The sequence below is a fragment of the Canis lupus genome, chromosome 31 (genome assembly GCF_011100685.1).
Source record: "Canis lupus familiaris isolate Mischka breed German Shepherd chromosome 31, alternate assembly UU_Cfam_GSD_1.0, whole genome shotgun sequence".
Lineage (NCBI taxonomy): Eukaryota > Metazoa > Chordata > Mammalia > Carnivora > Canidae > Canis > Canis lupus.
In genome coordinates, this window is record NC_049252.1 from 31,953,147 (window position 1) to 31,966,375 (window position 13,229).

Genomic DNA, 13,229 nt, shown 5'->3' on the forward strand with positions numbered 1-13,229 from the left:
AGGGGAAAAACAAAGGATCTTTTAAGTAGTAGCTATATAATGAGTACTAAAATCCCTTTCACATATCAAGGGTGTATCTTGTGGAGTGTGTCAGTTTTAGCCAAAGGATTATTAAATCTGAATGTTAGCCAATATCTGAAAGGCATAGAATACGAGATCTATCAGCGTTAATTCTTAAAAATCACAAAATACATGCTCATGAGAAGAAAAAAATATTCAGAGAAGTATAAAGTGAGAATTATGTCTTCTCCCTATTTACTTACTTCACCTCTCCCACAGTTGCTTCTCTAGAGGCTTCCTTTAGGAATTCTCCATTAACAAGTTCTTGGCCATCTGGTGCTTACTCTGCACATACAGGCATGGGTTTGTGTGTTTTTAGGGGCCCTTTTAAGAAAGTAGTTCTCCTTAAAGGAACGTGTTCACTAATGAAGCAACCACTTAAAAGTTCTATCAAATATCCCTTTCCCCCTGCAAATTAACAGTAGGAACTCTTGCCACCTATCTTTATAATTAATGCCCCCCATTGCCTACAAAGACATATATGGATTGCAAAGTGAGATTATAAATCTTAAAATGGATACAGAAAATCATGAGGTCAAGAAAAGTGACTCTGGAGGCCCTGCAAAATCATTTCTGCCATAGTTACACCAGCTGTCAGCTTTCTCTTCTTCGTGTAAGGCTGATTCCTTGGTAGGTGCTTCAAGAAGGGCTTGAATAGCAAAGCACTAAGCGAAATAGTTAAGCCTCATTTAAAAAAAAAAATGATGCTGCTAGGAAAATTAAATTTAAAGCAGGGGCATAGGTACTATATTGTTCTATTATTCAGAAGGAAAATCCTAAGTCTTCCCCTTCTCCCTACTTAACCCTCAGAGGAGACCAAAAACATACAGGGTCATGCATAGTTATAATTCTGAACTGTTCTGCTAAAGATAAATTTATTTTTCTGATGTTTTGATTCTGTTTTCAAATTGAGAATTGATGTGGAAAATGGCAACTATTTGGTGTCAGGCAAACACCACATAGAATTCCTGAATCTTGCTTATTATCCTCACCAGCATTGGGAGTCAGACTTTCAGAAACAGTTCTATCTTATTATTAGATTTTCATTAAGAGATGGAGCATCCTTGCAGTGTTTAATGAGCACATTTCTTGTTTCAAGGCTGTGTTATTGATGACCATATGTGGAATAACTTGATGATCAGCGTAAATCTTCCCAATTTCCTATTTTTCTTTAAGTTTTCTTCTATATTATCTTCATAATTCTGGTCTCCCTCCATCTCTAATTTTACAGAGATTTTATTGCGATTTCATTGTATTAAGAGATTAATTTGAGGAGAATTGACTTTTTGGTAATACTTCAAAGGAGGAACTTGTGACTCCATTTATTCAGTGTTTAAAATGACCTTCACCTGCAGCACAGGGAATGTAGTAAAAAATACTGTAAAAATGTATGGTGACAGGTCATGGTGACTACACTTATTATAGTGAACTTTGTATAATGTATAGTATTGCATTGTATGCTTGAAACTAATGTAACATTGTATGTCAACTACAGTTTTTAAAAAAATGGCCTTCTGTAAATATATTCTTATCTTTATATAAGCAAAACTATTTTAAGATAACTCAAAACATTTTTCTCTATTAGTTCTAGTTCACAAGGGAGTTTACCAGTAGATTTGAAGAACATTTTGGAAAAACAATTCTCTAAATCTTCCAGAGCTGCACATCAGGTAAAGGAAAAGGCTTATTTCTTTTTCTTTCTTTCTTTCTTTTTTATTTTCTCCAAAGATTTGATTTGAGAGAGAGAGAGAGAGAGAAAAAATGAGTGATGGGGAGGGATAGAGAGAGAGAAGCAGGGCAGCCCCAGTGGCTCAGCTGTTTAGCGCCTGCCTTCAGCCCAGGGCGTGATCTTGGAGCCCCAGAATCGAGTCCCACGTCAGGCTCCCTGCATGGAGCCTGCTTCTCTCTCTGCCTGTGTCTCTGCCTTTCTCTCTCTCTTTCTCTGTGTCTGTCATGAATAAATAAATAAAATCTTAAAAAAAAAAAAAAGGAGAGAGAGAAAGAGAAGCAGAATCCCCGCTGAGCAGGGAGCCCATGTGGGGCTCAATCCCAGGACCCAGAGACCATGACCTGAAAAGGCTTTATTCCTAATGAAAAAAGCAGTCTTTGAACAAAACATTTTTCATATGAATGCTAATCATGTACATCTCTAAGATTTATTTTTTGTAGTTTAAGTTATGGACATATCTTATATATGACTGCTAAGAAACCAAACTATCACTAATTTAAATTTTTTTTAAGATTTTATTTATTCATGAGAATAAATTTTAACTTGATAATCAGTTTAACCAGAAATTTAACTAATGGTTGACACTGCAGAATTGTTTGCTTCCCGGAGATTTAAAAATTTGAGATTCTTTGCTTTCCAGAGTTTTAACTTTTAAGATATATACTTTAAGGCGTGCCTGGCTGACTCACTTGGTAGAGCCTGTGACTCTTGATCTCCAAATTGTGAGTTCACGCCCCATGTTGGGTGTATAGTTTTATTAAAAATAAATACTAACGAAAATAGAAAAGCATTTTAAGAAGATTTAAATTATTTTAAAAAGTTTGAGCACTCGCAGTTTTATTATACCTACCTTAAAACTGTTAAAGAGCAAACTTTATTCTTTGATTTGAAAGATTTAAGAGTAATCAAATAACTTTGTATATAAAATTCTGTAGTATTTAGGAAGTCATTAAAAAGTATACACTAAGGGGAAAAAGATTACTAGGCAAAGCACAGAGGATTTTTAGGGCAGCGAAAATTCTATGTATAATATTATAATGGCAGGTATATGTCCTTGAACATTTATCCAAAGCCGTAGAAGTACAACACCAAGAATGTATCCTGTGGTAAACTATAGACTTTGAGTGATTGGGATGTGTGCATGTAGTTGATCTTTGGTAAGAAATATACTATTCTGGGTTAAAGAAAATGTGTACACACACACATACACATTGGAGTATTACTTAGCCATAAAACGAATAAAATATTGCCATTCTTGACAACATGGATGGACCTAGGGAGTATTTCACTAGGTGAAATAACTTAGAGAAAGACAAATACCATCTGATTTTACTAATACGTGAAATTTGAAAAACAAAACAAAAATGAACACACACACAAAGTCTCAAATATAGAGAACACACTGGTGTTTGCCAGATGGCAGAGGATGAGAGAATCGATGAAATATGTGACAGGGATTGAGAAGACTTCCAGTTATGAAATAAATAACCATGGGGTGAAAAGTACAGCATAGAGAGTACAGTCATTAACACTGCAATAACTCTGGATGGTGACAGATGGTAACTACACTTACTGTGGTGAGCAATGTATAGTGTTCAGCAGTGTCTAATCACTAAGTTGTATACCTAGAATTAGTATAACATAGTATGTTAATGTACTTCAATAAAAAGTTACATATACTGTTCTGAGGAGTGATATAGTGGGGTTTGCATGGAAGGAGGCAATGGGTATATGGATATTTCTGTACCTCCTTTTCAATTTTGTTGTAAACCTAAAACTAAGAGAAAAAGTCTTCTAAAAAATGCAATGGATACAGCTAAAAGATTACTTTGAAGGAAGTTTATCAAGCTAAATATGTGAGGTAAAAGAACAAAACCTTTTAAATTAATGAAGTATTTATCCTAGGAACTAGAAAAAAAGAAAAATAGCAAATAAACCCAAAGAAAGTAGAAGGAAGGAAATAATAAAGATCAAACTGGAAAATGATGAACTAGAAACAAACCTAAAAGAAAGAATCCACAGAGCTAACAGTTGATTCTTTGCCATTATAAATAAAATTTATATGCTGGTGTTGTAACTGATTAAGAAAGAAGACATAAAACAATTTCAAGAGTGAACAAGGATGCATTTCTGAAGATTCTTGAATATTACAAATACATCAAAATACTATTATGAATGATATACCAAGAAATTTCAAAATGTGAAAAGATGAAATGGATGAATTCCTAGAAAAACCCAACTTCTAAAAACTGATTCAAGAAGAAATAGAAACCTTGATGAAATCCAGAATCTACAGAACCAACACTGATCTCTGTTCTAGTCATTGAACATTTGTAGACTATGTAGTACTAAGTGAAAGATTGTCTTTTTTGGGTAAACATGATTCATAGTCTGCTTTGAAAAACTCATCCTTTATGTAAATACAATTTTCTTTCTTCTAAAGTAGAATATTGGATTTAAATTTAACTCCAAAAAAAATGTATATTAACCTAGACTACAATACTTATTTTAATATGGAGGTCATTTTAAAATTCATCTATTTAGGTACATATGACAATCTTACAGAGGACTGTAGGAATGAAGCATGTTTCAAGCAGTTTATGAAAACATATTTCTTTTTTTTAATTTTTTTTTAAAATTTATTTATGATAGTCACACAGAGAGAGAGAGAGAGAGAGGCAGAGACACAGGCAGAGGGAGAAGCAGGGTCCATGCAGGGAGCCTGACGTGGGACTCGATCCCGGGTGTCCAGGATCAGGCCCTGGGCTGAAGGTGGCAGTAAACTGCTGAGCCACCCCGGCTGCCCTGAAAACATATTTCTAATCCATTGCATAAAGGCATCTTTAGAATTTCTGACAGTTGGAGATTTTTTTAAGATTGTATTTGTTTATTCACAAGAGACACACAGAGAAAGAGGCAGAGACCTAGGCAGAAAGAGAAGCAGGCTCCCTCTGGGGGAGCCTGATGCGGGACTTGATCCTAGGACCCCAGGATTGTGACCTGAGCCAAAAGCAGACACTCAACCACTGAGCCACCCAAGTGTCCCTGATTTTGTTTTTTATTTTTTATGCTTTTCCCTTTGCATTTAACCTGATAGTATCTCTCCTGATACTTTTATTGTGTTCAAGTACATGTTGTGCAGAAGTAGAGCCAAAGATTAAAATACGCATTTCTTGCTGAGAATTAAGGTTTGTTCCAGAGCACAAGGGCAGATGTTAAAATCTGATAGTGATCAGTAAATTGATTGCTTTTTCTTACTTGTCTAAATCTAGTCAGCCAGATAGTTATTTCAGTGGTGGCCTGGTGTTTTCTGTGCTGTTAAAACTTCTAAATGCTGTCTGTTCAATGAAAAGTGAGCAAGGCTTAGAACCATGTAGTGTAAAATGAACTACCCTTTCTTGTTATGAGTAGCAGCAGGAGTGTTGGAAATAAGATGGTGAAGCAGTACCTTTCGATTTTCACTATAAAGATGCCATGTATGGGCAGCCCGGGTGGCTCAGCGGTTTGGCACCGCATTCGGCCCAGGGTGTGATCCTGGAGACCGGGATCGAGTCCCACGTCAGGCTCCCTGCATGGAGCCTGCTTCTCCCTCTGCCTGTGTCTCTGCCTCCCTCTCTCGCTCTCTCTCATGGATAAATAAATAAAGTTTAAAAAAAAAAAAAGGTGCCATGTAGAGAAAGGAGTATAATGCAAAAAAGCAGCTTTGGATATTTATTGACATATTTTATAATCAGTTATAAAATATAACTGCCCTATGATGAACTTTGGCATCTTAAGTTTTAGGCTAAACACATACAGCTCTGGATTACTTAATACAATTTTTTTTTTTTTTTGCAGGATTTTGCTAATATAATGAAAATGCTGAGAAGCTTAATCCAGGATGGTTACACGGCTTTGTTGGAGCAGCGTTGCCGCAGTGCTGCACAGGCCTTCACAGAATTGCTCAATGGTTTAGATCCTCAAAAAATAAAGGTAAAATTGCCTTGCAGCTTGTTTATCAGTGCATATACATTTCAGGTGAATGTAGAAGAGAACCAAGGCTTTAACTTCATTGTATGAACATACCTTAGTCCTACCTCAGATTGGCTGTATCTGCTCCAGGTTGTGAGAAGCTGTAATGCTCTCTCTGTCGGATTCAGCCTTTATGGTTTCACTTAGTATATTACCCAGGTTTAGACTCTCCTTCTCTACTTGGTGTTCATTAGAATACCTAGCTTCTCCTACAAAAGTACTGAATCAAGGTTTTGGACTTGCGTTAGTTCCATCTTTTCATCCAGAAAGAATTAGATAGATATATAATTTATGCTAGATTGTAAGAGAGCAAATGTCTTAATCCATCACTAGTACCTACTTAAAATGAAAAGAATATGACTCAGTTACTCTGATCTGCTGTGAACCACACCTTCAAGGAACTGAGACAATGTTTCTGTGTTTTAAATACATGATTTCATTATAACTGTAGCTTTGCAAAATATATTTTCTAATTCTGTTTGGCCTTTGTTTCAGTCATAGTGATTAGAGAGATTTCATTACATTTTTTTTTTCTCCTGTTGTGGCTAACAAGTTGATATGATGTAAATTGGGCAAAATTATGTTCACATTTTTAACTGGACCATTTTTATTGACAGCAATTGAACCTGGCCATGATTAACTATGTCTTAGTAGTCTACGGACTTGCTATTTCTCTCCTTGGAATAGGACAGCCTGAGGTAAGATTTGTAAGAAAGATAATAAATCGTTAAAATGTGCCATTAATTTTAGAAGATACATAAAAAAATTTTGCCACTTTGGCTTAATTCTTTTTTGTATTTTCTTGATAATTTCTTCTGAAGTACCTGTTTAATTTGTGGTGTTTTTATTGAAAAGAAAATGTAGTTTGTGATCCTATTGGAAAAAAGGTGTGTCAGATGAGCAGTAGGAATCTTTTTACTTGTATAAAAAGTAAAAGGCCTATTGTAGCATCATAGATTTAAGAAAATAGGTTGAGTGAAAAAGACAAGTTGCAGAACATAATAGACGTTGTGATAACACTATGTACAATTTGGAAAACGTATGGAACAATAGCATATATTGTTTATAACTATCTCTGCCTCTTTTTTTTTAAGATTTATTTATTTATTCATGAGACACACAGAGAGAGGTAGAGACATAGGCAGAGGGAGAAACAGGGTCCCTGTGGGAGCCCAATGCGACATTTGATCACGACCTGAGCCGGAGGCAGATGCTCAACCACTGAGTCACCCAGGCATCCCTTATCTCTGCCTCTTGTAAAGGTGACAAAAAACATAGGCTAGCCCAACATCAAGTTTAAGATAATGGTTGTGTTTAGTGATGGAAGGAATGGGCCTGGGGAGATAAGAAAGGAGACTTCAACTTTGTGTTAAGATCTGTTAGTTCTGGGTGATAAGTATTTTGGTATTTTATTATCTTCTGGAGTGCAGGCTTCCCACAACCACAATCTGTGTATAGGTGTGAGCACACATGGTTTCCATTACTCATGATTCTTTGGGCTCTCCTGGAAAGTGAGCTTTTCTGCACTGCACAGTATTATACAGTTGACCCTTGAACAATACGAGTTTGATTGCATGGGTCCACTTACTACTTATACATGGATTTTTTTAAAAAAAAACATAGTACAGTACTGTGAATGTATTTTCTCTTTGTGATTTTCTTTTCTCTTGCTTTACTATAAGGATACAGTATATAATACACATATAAAATATGTGTTAATCCACTCTGTTATTGATAAGGCTTCCAGTCAAGTAGGTTATTAGTAGTAAAGTTTTTGGAAAATCAAAAGTTATACCTGTATTTTTAGTTGCATGACCCCTGCATTGTTCAAGAGTCAGCTGTACTTTGCTTTCTATGGTTTTCTTTTAGTTTTTAATAAAAGTTAAAATTGCTCTAGAATTACCTCAGGTATGATATATCCTTTCTGCCAACTAGGGCTCAAGTGTCCTTGAGGAAATGAAGATGTAACCATAACTGTTACCTAATAAGGATCCAGTCATCTGTTAGGTTCTACTCTCAGTGTGGTCCACAGTGTCTGAGGTTCATTTTCTTTGTTATATGCTTCTTTCCTCGTTCTTGCTGTGACAGAATGAATGTCTTGCATTTGTTGGAAACAGAACTTCATGATCTCAATTCTTCTATTCTTGGCGGAGTGATAATAAATATCTTATCATACTTTGCTTTATCAAAATAGAAGAAATAGAGATGCCTGGGTGACTCAGCAGTTGAGCTCCTGCCTTTGGCCCAGGGTGCAATCCTGGAGTCCTGGGATCGAGTCCCACATCGGGCTTCCTGCGTGAAGCCTGCTTCTCCCTCTGCCTGTGTCTCTGCCTCTCTCTCTGTATGTCTTTCATTGATAAATAAATAAAATCTTAAAAAAAAAATAGAAGAAATAGTTCACTAAATTTTTAATTTACTTTGAATTACTGAGACTGATTAAAAAAAGAAAAAACAGGTATGATAGAACTTGGACATTTAAAAGAATGTCATCATTCAGAGTAGCCCCAGAAGTAAGCAATGTATTTGCTCCACTACAGCTCTTGCTTAAAACATTTTTTGAACGCTCCCTTTGGAACTGGCCTCAAAGCTTCTTAGAAACTCCCATTTTGTAGTGATACATCTTTTTTCACCCACAGTGGGGTTTCCAGGATTGCCTTGAGCTAAGTGTCTTTGGATTTTTTTCCAAAACCATTCATTCAAAGTGTGCAGAAGTTTCCACTGTCAAGAATATTCAAAAGAATGTACTCTAAGCTATGAAAAGCTTTCGTTAAAGCAGTAGTAAGGATACATGTCATGATGTGTTTACGTCTAGTCAGTCTTCTATGAATTCACACCTTTTAGTGTTAATGAGCACGTACCAGGCCCTCTCTGTATATTAGTAAATGTTCGTGTGGTTTGTTGTCTTATGTGTTCCATGCCAAGTTTTCATTCTCAAGCCAGATCACTTTGGTTGTGTCTCTGTATATCCTGTCGTCAAAATTTGTATATTTGCTAAGAATATAAAATGCAGAAGGTTTAATTTTGCCATAGAAATATTTGGATATACAGTTGTTTGTAATATTACACAAAAAAAAAAACCTTCAGATAAAATCTGCTCTAGTGTTTCTTTTGTAGTTTAAGTGATCATTATTTTTATTGCTACTGAAGGAATTATCTGAAGCTGAAAACCAGTTTAAGAGGATGATTGAACACTACCCCAATGAGGGACTTGATTGTTTGGCCTACTGTGGAATTGGAAAAGTATATTTGAAAAAGAACAGGTTAGTAGAATCTGTACTCTTTTACACTCAGGGTGGGAAATTCATTGAAGTCTAATGTTGTGGAGATCCCTTTTCTGGAATTACATTGTTATCTTCTCTGTGGGATGCTATTATTTCCATGTTTGCTTGGAGGCCAGCATTTCTAAATCAATATTAATTATTAAAATATGGCCAATCAGTTCAGCTCCTAGTACTTCCTTATTTGGAATCTTATAAGAAAGTTAAAATAAGGTGATTTGACACAAAGGATTTTGTATTTTTTCTGTTAGTATATGTCATTTATAACAAACTATAGAAATGATCCCTGAAAGTATAGTCTTAGTATATGTCATTTATAAATGGTGACTGAATGGATATAAATTACTGCTTTACAAGTCTGATTGTATAATGTTTTTGGTTACCAAAATACTCATTTCCCTCCAAAACTTATATGAAGATGGTTTTAATATGGGATACATATCTGTTCAGAGACACCATGAATTAGAAATAAAAATCTCTTCTTTGAACTTCTTCTATAGTTGGTATTCTTACTCGAAGTTTAGAATGTGGTTGTTCTGCAAATGTTTCATATCTTATCTTCCCAGTTTCTGTATGACCCTTTGGGGATAGGGTTATACATTGAACTTTAAAAAAAAAACTCCCCTGTTCTGTGCTTGCTTGGGCAGCACATAGACTAAAATTAGAATGATACAGGATTAGCATGCCCCTTGTGCAAGGATTACGCACAAATTTGTGAAGCAGTCCGTATTTTTGGCATGATAAAACAGTATCATTAACTGTAAAACAGTAGTGACAAAAAGAAAACCAAAAATCTCCCTCTTCCTGTACTTACACCCAATATGGTGGTAGATGTGGTAGATTACTTTATAAAGAAATAATTGTTGACTAATTGAGTATCATTTTATAGCTTTTAATTCTTGAATTTTCGTCTGTCCTTTTAGAGAAAAAATTGTTTAAGTTTTTTTTTAATTTTTATTTTTAAATAATCTCTATACCCAACATGGGTCTCAAACTTATGACCCTGAGATCAAGAGTTGCATGGTTTTTTGACTGAGCCAGCTAGGTGTTCCTAAGGAAAATGTTATCAGACCTTTGGGACTCCTTGGGAACCCAGTTTTGGAATGTGCCTAGAACTTCTTTATAGATTTTTTAGTGATTAAAGAAAGTTCTTTTACTTCCTGAAGTTACTGTGTGACCAGGCTGAATTATATTTAGAATTAGATAGAGGGAGCGGTAATGAGGATTTAGCAATCATCTGTATAGTAATAACAAATGAATTTAATTTCAAGCTTAACATAACTTGTTTAAGATATACATTTTTTTAAAGATTTATTTATTTATTTATGATAGAGAAGGGGGTGGGCAAGGCACAGGAGGAGGGAGAAGCAGGCTCCATGCTGGGAGCTCAACCCAGGACTCAATCCCGGGACTCCAGGATCGCACCCTGGGCCAAAGGCAAGCGCTAAACCACTGCGCCACCTAGGGATCCCCCAAGATACACATTTTTAATGTAGTGGTCACATATAATTATTCTTAAGATCTAGGGATGTATCATAAATATGGAACATCATAGGAATTATGGTAGATGAAAAAGTGCCATTTTGAAAAGTTTACTTTTTTTTTTACATGATAGAGAGAGAGAGAGGCAGAGACACAGGCAGAGGGAGAAGCAGGCTCCATGCACCGGGAGCCTGACGTGGGATTCGATCCCGGGTCTCTAGGATCGCGCCCTGGGCCAAAGGCAGGCGCTAAACTGCTGCGCCACCCAGGGATCCCAAAGTTTACATTTTAATTTCAAAATAATATGGTGTAGGGTTCAGTGTCTGATAATGGTGGTTTTGGCTGTTGCAATGCGCAGTTTCTGGTAAAGGCCTGCTGTTCTCTTAATGGTGGTTGGTGGTCTAGCTTTTCAGCAGGTGAGTTTTTCTTATCCATTGGCAAAAAAAGTTCTTAAACTGGGAAATTATTTCAAGATTGGAGAAAGCAGGAAACGTTTCTTCTCTAGCCTGAAGAGAATAACAAAGACTTATTTAACTTTATAATCCAGTGTATTAATATTCTTTTGTTGGATTTTAGGAATCTGTTGACATTTTTTAAAACATAAATCAGAACCAAAACATTTCATGTAGTTAAAACAGTTTACATATCCATTTGTTCTGTTAAAATACTTTACTTCTTTATGGTTGAAGAATTATGTCTAGTATACATGATCTCTTTAGAATTTTTTCAAAAAGATCTTTTTTTTTTTTTCAGAATGATCTTTATTACAGATCAGATGTCCTAATAAAGTTTTTTTAAAAAGGAATTTATGATTAATTAGTTGATTAATTAGTGTGAAGGGTTGTTATTTCTCTATAGGACTCTAATTAGCTTAGTAAATGAAACATAAAAATGGAACAACGAAATTTTTCAATTTTCTGTTGTAATTGTTGGAAACTTTAAGCAATAAATTACAACTTTAAAGGACCAGTATGCACCTACCATAATAAAGTCGGTGGCCAGGCAGATTTGTGTTTAATTTATATTATTTTTATAGCAAACAGTGATTAATGCCTTCTTTTTTTCTTTTTTATTTTAATTACAGTTAGTTAATGTACACTGTTATATTAGTTTCAGGTGGCAGTATAGTGATTCAACCTGCCTTTGTTTTTTTAAAGAAACTGCAGGTTCCATAGAATATTTCTGTACAGTGATTTATCACATGTACTCTTACTAGTAAACTTGAAATTTCTGTAACTTTATTGTGGGGAATTAAAATTCTTATCATAGCTTTAATGCCTTCTTTCTTCATAATTATGACTTTAGATTTCTAGAAGCTCTTAATCATTTTGAGAAAGCAAGAACCTTGATTTGTCGTCTTCCTGGAGTGTTAACTTGGCCCACAAGTAATGTGATTATTGAAGAGACTCAGCCGGGGAAAATAAAGGTAACGATTTATTTCTGCAAAGAGCTTCTTATTAAATATAAAAGCCCATCTGCACTGATGACTCAGGTATCAGAAGATAAAGAGGTAGGGGCACTCCGGCCTCAGCATCCCCACGTGTTTCCTCTTTAAAGACAAGTGAGAATCATTAACATTTGTTAAATATTTCCTGTGTGTCAGTCACACAGTTTCCATTTATCATACTTTTAATCTTTACAGCACACTACAGGATGATTACCATGATTATTCTCATTTTACTGAAGAGGAAGATTAAGTTAGAGAGGTTAAGTGATGAGCTCAAGGTTAAACGGCTAGAAGTAGTGGAGGTAAAAATTGAATCTAGGCATTCTGACTTCACAGCATGCCTTATTAAGCAGTATGACTTACTGGTTATACTTAGAGAAAGGTATAGCATTATTGTTTCATCATAATGACTATAATTATTAAGATGGCACTTGAAGACTGGAACATATAAATTTGGTCTCATATCCAGAGACATAGGGTGCTTTCCTAATTCTAGAAAAACTAAATTATGTGTGGATTGACTAGAATAGGCCTTTACTTTTGGAGAACCCTGGCATGTATACAGAACTTGCTTTTAGCTAAAGCTTTTAAAAGCACTGGCATCAACTCTTAAAACTCAGTAATAAAAAGACAATTTAATTAAAAGTAGCCATTATACTGGAATTAGAAAAATAAATAAATAAATGAAAAAGTAGCCAAAGGACCTGAATAGACATACCTGCCAAGAATTTCTACAAATAGCCAATAAGCATATGAAAGATGTTCAACAACATTAGCTATCAGAGAAATGCAAGTTAAAACCATAATGAGATACTACTTCACACACTAGGTTGGCTATACTCAAGAAGGAAGATAATCAGAAGTGTTGATAAGATGTGGAGAAATCAGAACCCCATATGTTGGTGTTGGACATGTAAAATGGTCTGGCAGCCCCTCAATAGGTTAAAGATGTAGTTACCATATGACCCAGCAGTTTCATTCACACAGAGAAAGGAAAATGTTCTCACAAAACAGTGCACGTGAATGTTTATAGCAACATCATCCATAACAGGTAAAAAGTGGGAACAGCTCACATGTCCAAGTAACTGATGAATGGTTAATTAAAACTATTCATAAGACCATACAGTGGCCTATCCATACAATTGAATATTATTTGCCCATAAAGAGTAATGAAGTGCTGACAAGTACTACAGCATGGATGAACCTTGAAAACATGCTAAAA

At 35.3% G+C, this 13,229-nt stretch overlaps 1 protein-coding gene and 1 non-coding gene across 2 annotated transcripts in view; both read left to right on the forward strand.

Moving 5' to 3' along the window:
* The window catches only part of TTC3 (tetratricopeptide repeat domain 3), a 116,775-nt gene that overhangs the window by 47,603 nt on the left and 55,943 nt on the right, over positions 1–13,229 (forward strand). Inside the window, 5 exon segments of the mRNA XM_038581468.1 lie at positions 1,646–1,730; positions 5,627–5,761; positions 6,418–6,498; positions 8,948–9,060; positions 11,866–11,986. Coding sequence (XP_038437396.1) covers positions 1,646–1,730; positions 5,627–5,761; positions 6,418–6,498; positions 8,948–9,060; positions 11,866–11,986 — 535 coding nt within the window.
* On the forward strand, positions 9,710–9,812 carry LOC119867131. The gene has a single exon (XR_005382498.1). It is a non-coding gene; the product is annotated as a U6 spliceosomal RNA (small nuclear RNA).